General features: G+C 38.1%; 1 protein-coding gene across 6 annotated transcripts in view; it reads left to right on the top strand.

Annotated features, from left to right (window-relative positions):
• STRN3 (striatin 3) overlaps nt 1-6,652 on the top strand; it is a 64,897-nt gene extending 58,245 nt beyond the window's left edge. For 5 of the 6 annotated variants that reach the window (XM_071809374.1, XM_065839614.2, XM_071809375.1 and 2 more), the window contains 6 exons: nt 346-467; nt 1,611-1,778; nt 2,042-2,182; nt 2,754-2,861; nt 4,754-4,840; nt 4,956-6,652. In XM_071809374.1, coding sequence (XP_071665475.1) covers nt 346-467; nt 1,611-1,778; nt 2,042-2,182; nt 2,754-2,861; nt 4,754-4,840; nt 4,956-5,125 — 796 coding nt within the window. In that variant the 3' untranslated portion in view covers nt 5,126-6,652. The remainder of the gene's footprint in view (nt 1-345; nt 468-1,610; nt 1,779-2,041; nt 2,183-2,753; nt 2,862-4,753; nt 4,841-4,955) is intronic. The other variant, XM_065839612.2, reaches the window with a different exon arrangement.
• Nucleotides 6,653-14,498: the final 7,846 nt, after the last annotated feature.

Raw genomic sequence — 14,498 nt, 5'->3', positions numbered from 1 at the left:
GGTGGGAGGCTACAACCGCCTCTTTCAGTACAATCTAGATTGGTCTAGCTGCAAGGTAAAAACTCAGCATTTGTAGATGTAGTTACTGTTGCTTCTGAGAAGTAAGGTGGTGGTCTTTGAATTTCTTGGATTTGGGTAGTTCTAGTTAATTTGTTATTAATATTTTAATAGAGGTTGATATCACCTCTTGAGATTTTGAAAAGCTTTTAACAAAATTGCTTCTTTGTGGTTTGAATTTTTTTAACTGCTTGATACAATCCAGTTCATTTTGAAAGTAGATCACGAATTTTTACTTCTACCGTGTAGGCAGTATCAATAAACTTCTCTTTCCCTGTCTCCCAATAGTGGACCTGTATTGTCACTGGCAATTAGTTCCAATGGAGAACAGTGTTTCAGTGGTGGTATCGATGCAACCATCCAGTGGTGGAACATGCCTAGCCCTAATGTGGATCCATATGATACCTATGGTAAGTGCCTTTTAAAGAATAAGTAACTCATGACGATTGTCTTCAACATTAATTTGTTGCTTGATGCTAATCTGTTTTCTAGAGCTTTTGTGAAATGTAACTACCATTTATCAAGTAAATTGTGTTTTCAACTTTTTCTGTGTGGTAAACATTAATTATGTATTCCCACTTGCATTGGTGACATGCTTTGTGTAGAATTGTAATAGGAAGACTGGCAATTTCTGGGGATTAAACAGTAAAGAAAAAAATTAATTGTACATCTTTATTTTTAAGAAGTATGCTTACTACTTTGGACCAAAATTCCAAGTTTCTGAATGATTATTTCTTCTGATAGGGATTTCTCAGAAAACTAAGATAAGTGTACTCAAATTCTATGTCCCATGTTTCTGATTTCCATCTCAGTTCCCATAACCAATGTCTATAAAATTAAAGAGCTGATAACTGCTTGGAAAACTGTGCATCAGTGTCCTACTATTGATGGTGATCAGTATTTTGAATCGTAGAACCATAGAATACCAGGTTGGAAGGGGCCACAAGGATCATCTGGTCCAGCCTTTCTTGACAAAAGCATGGTCTAGACAAGATGGCCCAGCACCCTGTCCAGCTGAATCTTAACAGTGTCCAGTGTTGGGGAATCCACCACTTCATTGGGGAGATTATTCCAATGGATGATTGTGCTCATCATGAAATATTTCCCTCTTGTGTCCAGTTGGAATCTCCTCAGGAGTAACTTGTACCCATTGCCCCTTGTCTTTTTCATGTGACTCCTTGTAGAAGGGGAGTCTTGATCTTCTTTGTAACCACCGTTTAAATACTGGAACATGGTGATAAGGTCTTTCCTAGGCCGCCTTTTCTCAAGGCTTGAGCAAACCCAGTTCTCTCAGCCTTTCCTCATATGGCAGCTTGGTTTGGTTTGGTGGGGTTTTTTGTTTGTCTGTCCTTTTGGTGTGTGTTTTTTGAGAAAGATGGCAGTGGTTGTACAAATTGACCGCGTATGTAATATTCTGGTTGTTGCTTAAACAGGAAGGGCTGTAACAGTTTTATGTGGAATTTAATTTATACTGAAGTACAAGAAATACTTGTTTAATGTCTCTTCACTACAAAGGTTTCATTTCTGAACTTTTGTTTTTTGGTTTTTTTCAGAGCCAAACGTTCTAGCTGGCACCTTAATTGCTCACACAGATGCAGTCTGGGGTCTTGCGTACAGTAGTGTAAAGAATCACTTACTATCTTGTTCAGCAGATGGCACTATTAGATTGTGGAACCCACCAGAAAAAATGCCCTGTATTTGCACTTACAATGGAGAGAAAGGTAGGGGTTTGTAGTGGTTTTGAAAATCTGTTATGAGGCAGCTGATGATGCGTCCAGGCTCTCTATCTCCGTTTGTCAAAACTACATAACAGAATTAAAGGGAAAAGATCTTTTACTAAAGTAATCCTGGTGCTGTAGCATTACTTTAAAGAAGTGAGTGAATTTCTTCTTTAAAGTATGAGTATAAAACAAACTAAATGTATAAACTGTCAAGAATTTTCAAGTGTTTCATTATTTCTAAAGACATTTTTCTGTCTTTCTAGAGCATGGAATACCTACATCAGTTGACTTCATAGGTTGTGACCCTGCTCATATGGTGGCATCTTTTAACACTGGCAGCACAGTCATCTATGATTTAGAAACATCCCAGTCAGTGGTAATGCTTTCATCACAAACAGAATCTGGTAAGTAAAGCTCTTTTGTATTGAATATCCATCTCGGATGAGGTACCTTTATCCAAGTTTTATTATACAGTAAAGTAAATGAAAAAGTTTTGCTCCTCTCCTACATCGTGCAATTTGAGAGTTGGTTAGATGCTTAAAGGTGCTTGGACATGACGGAAAAGATTGTGGATTAGCAGGATTTGAAAGTGGTTAGAGGTAGTGAAAGCAGCAGTTCTTGTTTTCTAAGCTGAAGTTTCTCAAGATTCTAAGAGGTGTGTGCTTAAACATATTGATACCATAGTTTGTTTCTACTTGGCGAGTGCTGCTCTGCAGTACTTTGTTTGCTTGCTGTTTCCATCGAGAATCTTGTGTGTGTGTAAACCGCTTGTACAGCTTTAACCTTACATTACATTGACTAGAGCCTGCCTGGCTATATTTATTTATTAGGAGATGCATTGAAGCTCTTCCTAAAATGTTACTTATATAATACTAGTTAATATACTAAGCTGAAGTGTAATGCTAGAATGTTCTCATTTTAACTTTAACCCTTTCTGTAAGGCAGGTTAATATTTTTTTAAAATTTTATTTTCAGGTGTACAATCAAATAATCATATTAACAAGGTAGTAAGTCATCCCACACTTCCTGTAACTATTACAGCACATGAAGATAGACACATCAAATTTTTTGACAACAAAACGGGTAAGGATAAAAGAGACCCTGATTTGTATGTATGAATATGTTTGAAGTAAATCTGGGCAGACATAGGGAGAATCCATTTGTAGAAAACTTATTAGTGATGTGGTTTCATATAAAAGAGAACTTTTGGTATTTGTAAGATTAAGCCTCTTCAGTACCTTCTCTATGATATAGTCATATCCATTGCAATTGTGACTTCAGCAGTCAGAAAATACTCTCTAAAAACAGGCAGAGATAGTTGTGAGGGACAAGGAAGTCCTTTTAAGTTAGAGCATTGTTAATTTATACAGAACATGTCTGCCATTTTCTTCCTGTCTTCATCATTTCCATGCTTTTAACTGTAAGAATATATGTTAATTATGTTTTTCAACTCTCAGTAGTGAAGAACACTGCTTGGTACCTATTAGGGCAAGAAATAACCCTAAATTAATTGTAGTAATGGAATCCTGTGCTGTACTTTAAAAACACAATTAAGTTCATGAAGCAGAAAAGAATCTGGATAAAACAGGAAAGAAGGGTGTAGGGAAAAACCGCACAGTCTGTCATGACTAAAAGAATCATAGAGTCATAGAATGTCCTGAGCTGGAAAGGACCCACAATGATTGAGTCCAATTCCTGTCCCTGCATATGACAACCCCACAGTTCACACCATGTGTCTGAGGGTGCTGTCCAGTCTTTTCTTGAACACTGTCAGACTTTGGGCTGTGACACCTCCCTGGGGAGCCTGTTCCAGTGTTCACCAGCCTCTGGGTGAAGAACCTTTTCCTAAAGTCCAGCGTAAACCTCCCCTGGCACATCTTCCTGACATTCCCTCGGGTTTCGTCATTGGTCACTAAAGAGAGGAGTTCGACGCCTGCCCCTCCTTCTCCCCTTGTGAGGAAGCCGTAGCTGTGATGAGGTCTCCCCTCAGTTGCCTTCGGGCTGAACAAACCAAGTGACTTTAGCCGCTCCTCATACGGCTTCCCCTCCAAACTACTCACCAACTTTGTAGCCCTAAAAAGGCTGAAATAATTGTAATAACAAAGATGGACTTCCGTTTGTCAAATTATCGGTTGCTTTCTGCATGTTATCCTACCAAAGTTGGAAAAAAAAAATCAGCATAAGATGACTTTAAGTAGGCACGTGTGGAAAACCCCTTTTTTAACCGTGGTTTGAGCAGAGTAGGGGATGGTGTTCTTGGGATTTGGGGTTTAAAGGCAAAAAGCTAGACATTTTTCCCCTCCTCATCTTCCATGAATCTATCTATTTGAATTTGGTCATTAAATTCGTTGCAGTGATTGTCCTGAAATTAAAATGTATTATTTTGAAGAAATAAAGATGTAGAATGAGGAGGAAAATCTTGCATAAACAAATAATTGGGTCAAAGACAGAAAACAGAAGGTAGAAGTAAATTATCATTTTGTGGAATAAAATATTACCAGGTCCAGCAAGGGTTCAACATAATATGAATCATCTGGACAGGAGACAGTATGTTGACAGTTTACTGACGTTCATTAATTCAAGGTATTAAAGATGAACGCTGATAAGGAAGAACTGAAGATCTTAATAGACTTAAAAGCAGGCAAATCAAATCAAATTCCGTGTCGATAAATGTGAAACGATGCATGTAAGGAAAAACAAGCTGCTTCTTTGTCATTGCTGCGAGTAAAGATGCCTGATGGATAAAAAGAGCGCTTAGAATGGGGATGCCTTTTTGAGTGCTCTGTGTCATTTACCCTTACACTTGTACCAGAGTCTGCAGTTGAAACTTAATGATTTTTAATAGAACTGTATCATGCAAATATTGTTGAAATCTACAACAAATAAGTGTGTTATGCTATATCACATTTAATTGCAATGTTATTTTTATAAGAAACAATACTTCAGAGGAAATTCACTGTTTATTTTGCTTTTAGGTAAAATGATCCATTCTATGGTTGCTCACTTGGATGCAGTCACAAGTCTAGCTGTAGATCCTAATGGAATCTATTTAATGTCTGGAAGTAAGGGTTTTTTCATATTCTATATACAATATAGATTTTGCACTTATGATGCATTTAAGTGTCTGACAAATTTTTGTCTTTTTTCTCTTCTCTTTTTTTTTTTTTCCGTAAACAGGCCATGATTGTTCCATTAGGTTATGGAATTTGGACAGCAAGACATGTGTGCAAGAAATAACAGCTCATAGGAAAAAGCTGGATGAATCCATTTATGATGTAGCATTTCATCCATCAAAAGCATATATTGCCAGTGCAGGAGCTGATGCCCTTGCCAAAGTATTCGTGTGACACAGCAGAACAAACCTGCGTCATAACAGCAGGTCTGTTTGGACAAAAAAGAGGGAATGCGTCACTGCCATCAATGATAAGGTTACCAATAAGACACTACATCTGATCTGCCTGGGTGAAGGCTCTTGTGTGGGGCAGGTATAAGCTGGTGAAAAGCCACCACATCTTGAACAGTGTCAGGCTCATTCATTTAACTGTAATTACTGTATTTTGGGGGGGGTGGGGAGAAATACAAAAAAGAAAACCAGTATTTGTAGCCTTGACTGGATATGAACTGAGCGTATGTCTGTTCTTTAGGTGTCTTTAAGCAAACGTGGAGTCTGATCTTACAAAAGACTTTTATTTTGGACTCTGTGTGCTGCCTTAGGGTTAGGAATGTGGTGCTCTTGTGGGGGGAAGTGAGCTCCAAGAGTAGCTTTCTTTTCATCTCTTAGTAATCTTCTGTTTATCAGTTGAATGCCACAGATTCCCCTTTTAAACTTTTATTTTGCTTTAAAGAAAAGGAAATTTAACTTAAAATATTTTAGCATTAGTTGCACAAAATGTTTGGATAAAATTCTAGTTTTTATAAGTCTTTTTATATATTTAGCCTGTCACAACAGTGCTCAAGATTGTATTGATAATGTTTTTCTGCATTATAGAACCCTAAAACACAGAGATCTCACTGACCCGCTGCCGTGTAACCACACTCTTCCCTTCTTTTGCCTAATACCGCTCAGCTAAGTCCTTGCATAAGGATGCTAATTCATCATCATCGCATAACTGTCTTCATAAATAAAGGACTGTAAAATGTGTTCTGATGAAACACGGAGGGGTTAACACCCCCGAATGAACTCTTAAAAAAAAATTAATCTTGGCATCCTATCACTATGTGATATTTTGTACATCTTACTGTATTTACGAGTTTATTTATCAAGGATTACCCATCTTGCTAATGGCCTATTGTTATTTATTTCACTTTTTGTTGGTCTTTATATCCTTTTATGTAGTGTGTTCAAGGGCCCTGTATATCTATTATGGCACTCTTTGAACAGTCTGAAGTAGATGAGAAAATGGGACATTTGATAACTCTAAAGTTGCAAACCAAGAAATTATTTTTCCTCTGGTTAAGTACCTGGAATGGAGTTGATTCCAAATAACAATCTTGTTTCAGAACTTTCGGAGTGAAAATTATTTTTATTTGCATTTCAAATAGAATACAAAAGTAGTTGATTCAAGATTCATAAATCTGCTGTGTTTTGACTATAGTTATTCCCTGCTTTTATTTTATTTTCAGATGTGCTTCAGTTTATGGTGTAACTAAAGATTTTGTTTGTGTAATGCATGATTAATACAATAAAGTATTTTTTCTAGTCTTCCACAAAACTTTTCTGATCAGTTTGCGAGTTTTGATGAGTTTTGTAAGGTTTCTGTTTTACAAACTATGAATCAGCGAATTTTTAAGATTGTACCACATAACAAAAGTACAGCTGTTGAAAAATAATGTATATAAAATGCATATAATAAATATTAAATGGTGTACCTGTATGTTACTGTTGGCTACATTATTTTGTGTTGCACAGTTTGAAAGTGTCATTCTACAAATTACTAAATTAGGTCTAAATTTTAGCAGAATGACCGTTTATTATGCTTATAAGCTGCTTTTTTTTTTTTTTGAAAATTGTAATAGTTGTCTGGATGTCAACCAACTGTTCAGTTTCAAGCAGCAGTACCCACATATAAGAACATGTTTCCACAGTATTTTTAAAAATTTTTACAAGACCGATCTGAAAATTGCCCATGTATTCTTAGAGTCTTTATAGGATGGAAATCACAGTTTTTCACTCAGTATAGGAAGTGATTCTCAAGTGATTTAGGAGCCAGAAAGATACTATTTTTTATTTTTAACTGCCACTGAATCATTGTGTTGAATTAAAAAAAAACCCAATATTTTAAATGTTTAAAATTTGACCATATGTCAAATGATATGTATTCACCTGGGTCCATTTCTTTACAAGTCCTCCAATAAGCTGCAGGTCAACATTGAGCTACTCTGTGATTAGTCACTTTCCTCTATCAACAGAACCAGAATACCGCAATATGAATCTTAGATTTTCATGTCAAAGTATTATGTTTAGATATAAATTACCTTCAGATGGAACATGTTCCTGTAAGTGGTTGTAACTGTATTGTTCCATGTAAGTTTCCAGTTTTGCAGTGAGAATGTATCTCATGCCATCTCATGTCAAGCAAATTAGATTTTTTTAAAACAAAGGGAATAAAAGGTGCTCATGGTAGGCAGGATAATGCAGTTATATTCTGAAATTAATTTTGTTTTAGTAATGTTACATTGTTTGAAATGTTGCAGTAAATTATAATTGTATAGAAATTCGAGAATTTTGTCCTTTGTCATGAAGATTGAGGTGAGGCCTTTCAGTAACTGCTTGTAGGACACTAAGACTTTACTTTTGAAAGTAACATTCAGCTGATTTGCACTTTTTGTTCCTTCCAGTCTAAAGCATTCAACTAATCAACAGACAAGAGAGTATTTGAATTTTATTGGAAGTAATTTCGTTGGAAGTAATTTCATAATCGCCTTTTCTGAAGCCAAACATTGTTTCTGGCAGCTTTTCCAGACTGCTGCATTTTAATGCTTAAATGAAATGTGATTGTTTAATAAACATTGCCATGCATAACATTTACTTTTTTTTTTTTAACTGTATTAAAATCGAAATGGTAAAACCAAAAATATTTGCTTATTTTCCTTAATTGAAATCTTAACAGTCATCTTAGTTCACTGTTCTATAGTGGATCAAATGCTGTAGTGAGGCTTCTGTTATTGAATATTGACAGTTGTCTCTAATAGAGTCTTAGTTTGTTTATTGTGGGTCATAACATGCTAAAAACCTTATTTTTTTTTTTATTTGTTTTTTTAGAACAGAAGAGCTGTAGTACTGGCGATTGGGGAAAAAATGATAGTGCTGAAATAAGTGTTTTCATTTAGCAAAATCACCTCAACCTATGAAAGGACTGATTTACTTCTCTTTTGTAAGAAAGACCCAAAGGACTTGGGCTCAGAACCTGTGTGGAAAGATATCTAAATGTGTTTAATAATACATTTAGCATTAACAGACTTATTCCCGGTCTTGCTTTTTGTTGTAGGAACTGTTTTAAGCAGATGATTGGTGAGTGTAGTCCAGCATCTTGTCTGCATAAGTATCAAATACATCTGAAAAAGGGTGTAACAAGCCCTTCCCTATTTTAGAAATCCTAAGGAAGAATTTATTTGCCAGTAGATAACTGGTAGATTTTCCTGTAGGAAAAAACTCTGTGGTCTTGAGGATACCTTGTCAGAGGCTGTCCATTTCCCTTATTCAATACCAATTGATTTATTACAAAACTGCTAGTACTCTCTGTCCTGGCATACTGTTAGTGTTATGTGCTTCTCTAGCACTTCCCATCTCAAATCACTGGAAAGCTTCTTGGTCACACAGTGCTGACTGCAATTCCTGCTGGGTACCATATCACATAAAACGTGTCTCAAACAAATGCATCCCAGCAGAGCAACTGATCTTTTTGCAGAGAGGCTAAACACACAGATCAGGTGGTCTACATGAATCCTGCTGGGAAAACAAGTGTAACTCTTTCTCTTCCCAGAGAAGGTACATGGTATGAAAATATGACTGACTTTACCTTTTGCGTCTTGCTTTCACTGCGATGTGTGTGTGTATATATATATATAATAACTTTTTTCAAAGAAAAAATACAAAAAGAGAGGGTACCAGAATTATATTGAAATGCTACGTCTGAGGTGAGCATGAATGGAGGTTTGAGTTCCATATTTAATTCTTGCTCTGTTGGTTATTGGAGAATACACATCCTTGAGTCCTATGCAGACTAAATGGCTTATATTATTAGATTTTTTTCAAAATAAATAGTTCAAGCTACAAAGCGTTACAGATGTAATAAAAATACAGTACTTTGCTTTCTAATTTTAACATAAAACCAGATTTTGACTGACTTAATAATGGAGAACAACATGCTTGCTTTTTAGTCCTTCCTCGTAACAGCCCCCCCATAACAGAAATCATCTACACTTTCTGAAAGTGCATATATAGCAACAAAATACTATTTTTTTTTTTTTTTTGGATTGGCCTCAGGCAAATAGCAAGTAGCAGCTTTAGCCATTTAATATCTTTATAGGCAAACAACATACACAGTTGTCTTCAGTTACATGGGGAATATCTGTAGTGTTCTGTTATACAAATCTTACCAGTGCTCTGGGACTTCTGATGCTCTCATTTTAAAATGATCCAAGTTAGTGGATTTATTACAGAATTTTAAACTTTCTAAACTAAAGGATCAGTGCTGTGAATTTATTTTATATATATATATGAGTAAAACTGAGGCTACAGGTAGGAATTTAATAATGATCTTGTACTAGCTCTGTGAGTTAAAGGCTGTCTCCTTTAAACTGAGTATTACTGGGAGCTGTATCTCTTTTAGCCAAATTCAAAAGTATTGATATTGCCCTATTCTTCACAAATGGCATTAATCCTTTGAAAAGCGATGGTCTTTCAAATAGAAATAAAGGTAACACTAACTTAATATGTGGCTTGTAGAATTGTTCATTTCTGTCACAGAAGATATGCAGTGAGATTTATAACCTCTTAAGGTGAAATGCTCCATTCTACTCAGAGTAGAGGACCCCTTAGAATAAACATTTCACTTGTCAATCAAGGAGTATTTACTTTTGGGATGTCTTTGACTTGCATGTTTTGAAGACCCTTTAACCTGAAGGGAGAATACTGCCATAAGAGGGTGAGTTGCAGCTCTGTCCTCAGAGCAATAAATATGGCAAAAAATATGATTGTCTATGTGACCATTTTTTTTAAACTGTTTTCAAATAGGAGGTTTTTGTAGCTGAACATTTTTGATAATATTTTCAAGACTTTTAATTCTATTCAGTTTTAAGCATTCACTAGTGCTAGCTGACTGACTGCCTTCTCTCATCTGCTTTTGTCTCTCAACTCTGCTTTTCTGGAAAGCTCCAGAGGCTTTGAGAAACCTGTAGGAGGAAAGAGTAGCTCATATAAATGTTAGGTCATGAATCCATGTGTTATTTACAGCCCTCTGTGTCCATGTGAACTCTGGAACTGAGAAGATGCCTTTATAAGCCAGATGCACGGAGGCCTGTGTCACACCTGCTGGGGGTGGGGCAGAGCTGAGGGGGCTCAGCTGGTGGTGCCAGTGGAGTGAGCCACAGTGGCTGATCCTGGAGTGGAAACAGAGCATCTGGAGTCCAGCAGCAAGCTGTGAGGAGGCAGGCTGGGAGAGACCTTGTGCCCTCTGCCTGCAGCCTTGTCTGTGGAGAGGGAGAGCTGCTCATTGTCTATGGTTGGTCACATACCCCTGATGTGTTTCCTGAGACTTCTCACTGGCCTCCACCTGCACCTGGGCTTGCGGTGGGACTTCAGGGAGCTGATACTTCTCCTCTGGCTGCCAGCCTGGGGCCATCCTGGTGACTCTGGAGCTGGGTGGGGGGAGCAACCAACTGTAGCTGGGCTCCCCCACCCTTAGCCTGAGAGCTGCTGAGGTTTGCTCATGAACGGCCAATGGCCAAGGGGATGTGTTCTTCCCTCATGAAAGGAGAGTTGGCCGAGGGGTCTCGTGCTTTTTGTGGCTGTCTGGTGACAGACCTCATTGGCTTTTTTAAGCAGACTTTTTCCTGTTGTTTCAGGTGCCTTTCATTTCCAGTTGCTCTTTCGTATCTTGGAATGAGTGGGTTTCTTCTTGTTGAGGTTTTGAGTTGTTTTTTTTTTTTTAATTAATATGTGGGGTTTTTCTTTCCAAAGAGGAGGATTTTCTAAGGGAAATGCTTCTAATTTGAAATGGGACATCTTGCATCTTATCTCTGGTCAGATTTCTAATTCAGTGGGAATAAAGAGCACCTGCATGATGCAGAACTAATGTCTTCCCTGAGATCTCAGCAGTGGCTGGGAGGGGGAAAAAAAAAAATCTCAAACCTTTCAGTTCTATTGGGAAAACACCCTGCGTGCAGCAGGAAGGCAGGCACAGGGGAGGGTGTGTGGCTGCTGCTGCTGTGGCTCAGCTGGGGAGAAGCAGGAGTCGGATGCTGTAGACACTGCGGCAGGAGCTTCCAAGCAGAAACTGCAAGGTCCGGGCAGACATTCTGCACGCAGGGGCCGCACCTTGAGGTCTGTGTCATGGCTCTGTTTTGTGTGCCTGGTGCTTTTGGTGGACTGGTTGGTAGCCACAGGTTTGCTCTGGATTGCCTTACCTGGAGTTTTCGTGCGTTATGTAGAAGTACCATTGCATCTTAATGACAGCAAATCTTTTAAAATGCTTTTCAATGCCACTTAATTACTAGGGTAGTTGTTTGCAAAACAGGAGCTGTATTTTAGCTTCCTGAATTAGTGCTTTGACTCTTTCACCACTGATAACCCAGGTGACTGATTCTGCCATTCTCAGTAAGTGAAGTTTTCTGTTAAGATGATGTTAGCTAACAGTTGCCATACAGAAGAAGTATTTTCCTCAGTTTGAGTGATCTAGTACATGACAGTTTCCATGGTGCATATGCATTACGTTCTGTCAGAAATTTTCTGGCTTTGGCAGATATGTGGACTTACAGAGGCAACTGGTTGTGGTCACTTTCTTTTAATCGTGTGTGTTAGTCTAGTCTCTGTTTAGATTTGAGCAAATCAGACCATTGGGCAGTGAAGTCCTTGTTGATGCATTTGCTACCAGCATGCTGTGCCAGACAGATCTGTTTCTAAACTGGCTCTGAGTCCTCACCAGAATCAGGTCAACGGGACCAAGTTGTGTACCTCATCTCACTTAGAATATTTAGATGGGAGAAAGTTGTTGTCTCCCTCCATCTTCCTTTTCTGAGCAAGTAGTATCAATATGTTATTAAAATACCCAGAGTAAGTCTCAGAGAATTGCAGAAACTAAGTAACAGTGAATTGGGTTTTGATTTTAAGAGGGCTATTTTAATACTATAGTTTGATTTGAAACTTACAAAAAATGTAAAAGGAGTGCTAAGTTAGTAAGTAATTTTTGTTTTCCCATCTAATTTCCAGTCTTTTTCTCAGTCTTTTGACTTGTTGTTGTCTCTAACTTGTATTCTTTGGCAGAGAATTGTTTATCATATTTGTAATCTGATCACATATACCAGGGCAGAAAAATAGCTCTTATCCCTTTGCTTACATTCTACCGTGCTCCGGTTGCTGGTAAGTAGCAAAGGCCATATCTGACCTCAGCAAAGGTTGGAAAAGTTTAGTTAGCATTTGCAAGTAAAAACAGCTTTGCAGGATTCTCATGCTGGTGTCTTAGGAACTGGTCCAGTGTGAAGTTCATCTGTAGGTTCAGTTGGACCCTGAGGCAGAGGGTGTGTTCCGACCAACAGCACCTGGTTTCCAGGAGGGTGCCCTCGGCCTGAGGTCTTGGTGTCTTGGCAGCGACGCCCCGCTCCTTTTGGCTGTAGTAAACATGGTGACCAGAGCATCGCTGCTTCCCTTCGTCACCCTGGGGTGGCCGGAGTTCAGCTGACCCTGCTAGTGTTTGCAAACAACTGCTCTGGGTGTAGAACGCAAAGAAAAGTAGTAAGGACACGTGTTTCTATGTAGACTCAGATGAATGTGAATAAATTTTAGGGTAAGAAAACAATAAATACCCTTCAGGTAATGAAAGTGGCTTATAATCAAAGATACTTCACTAACCAAACTTGATGGTTTGAAAGGAAAAGAAATTTTGATCCTAATGAGATTAAATTTAAACTGGGCATTTGCTTCAAAGCAGAGATTAAGACCTTGGATTTAATCATAGACATCACATTTTCAGGACCTATTCTTTCAGCTGAAGTCAGAGGCGAAATTCCTGTTGAAGCCAAAGGCGGCAAAAGAATGTGTGCTCCAGTTGACAGACGTATATAAATGTAAAGTTATTCTAAAATAATAAACATTTAGTGGAAGTTTCCATATATTTGGCATCTTTATTTGGACGACAGTTCACCACAAGCTATTCCAACACGTTCTGCTTCAGCTTCTCAAGGAAACCATTTTGTTTACTGTCCCAGCTCCAAACCAAAGCCAGTCAGTAAGACTTTTTTGATTGATTTTGTTAGGCTGGGGATCTAAGCCTCTAGTTTCCACACAGTTTGTTTAAGATACAAGTCAATCTTCTTTGACAGTGTGCTCAGGCCTTCTGTGGAACTTGTGTGCAAGAGAGAAGTTTTCTGTGATTTTTGTGGCTTGGATGGTTTCTGGAGCTGACTCACCCTTCAGCCTAATGACATGAAGGAAAGTGCTGACAAAACTGATGAAGCTAGGTAGTAATATTGAGAGTTGCCCCATTAGAAATATGGCTTAAAAGCAAGGCATAAGATGTTGTCACCACTTTTCTTCTCCAGAACAGGGGAGATGAAAAGGTAATACCTGTATTGTATGGGGCCATCCTTGACAGAAGAGAAGGCTTATGTGATTATATGAATACAAATTGCAAATAGAAGTAATTAAGAACACTTATGGGAGAAACTGGTGTTCTGATGAAACTATACTACTTCATATGTGCCAGAAAAACAGCCCTGTTCTTCTTCCTCTCTTCCCACCTCAAAATTACTTTGTAAGTTGTAGAGAATTATAGTCATTAACTTTTGATGAAAGGGTTTTGGGTTTTTTTGGATGATTACTACATAGCTCTTCTTTATTGGCATTGCTTTTGAAAGGCAAGGTAACGACTTTTGAAGTGATTGTTTTATCTTAAGAATGTTGGGATGCTCTTGCTTTTGGATCTTTCTTGTTTCTCGCTGGTTCATTATTAGTAATTTCACAAATGGTAATAAAGTTCAACTTCTGAGACCTGTTTTTCTTGCACTCTGCTTGAGGATGTAATATAAAAGACTACAGGTCTCAGCCCTGGCAGTGCTAAGACTTCTCTGCAGTTTACCGACCTTCAGTCCTGGGCTGTGTACCTGCTTTTCCTGTATACTGCGCTTGTCAGACAACTGTATAGCAAGCAAGAGTCATGGTATCAAAAGGTATGTATACAAGGTGGTTCATGATCAGAGAGGTCTAAATGTCTAACATTTGTGTGAGGTGTAAAACCTGAAGCAGAATCAGAAACCCTGGCCTGAGTTTCCTTCCAGCACTGAGAAAAGCAGGCTGCCGATGACAGAGGAACCTGTGCGCTTCTTTCAGTTGTAAAATAGCGTATGAGTAAAGAATTCACCCAGGAAATGTAAGAGATTTGGTTTCTTGATTGGTCTTCTTGGCAGTGCTCAGGCCTGGCTGTAGGCTGCAGTTCTTACTGGAAGTTACCATGGTACAAAAAGTAATTTCAGTTTATTTAGGACAGGAAATTCATAGAACTTTGT

This window comes from Patagioenas fasciata, chromosome 5 (genome assembly GCF_037038585.1).
Source record: "Patagioenas fasciata isolate bPatFas1 chromosome 5, bPatFas1.hap1, whole genome shotgun sequence".
NCBI classification, from domain to species: Eukaryota; Metazoa; Chordata; class Aves; order Columbiformes; family Columbidae; genus Patagioenas; species Patagioenas fasciata.
The sequence above is the reverse complement of the archived record's forward strand: the minus strand, read 5'-3'. Positions and strand labels throughout refer to the sequence as shown.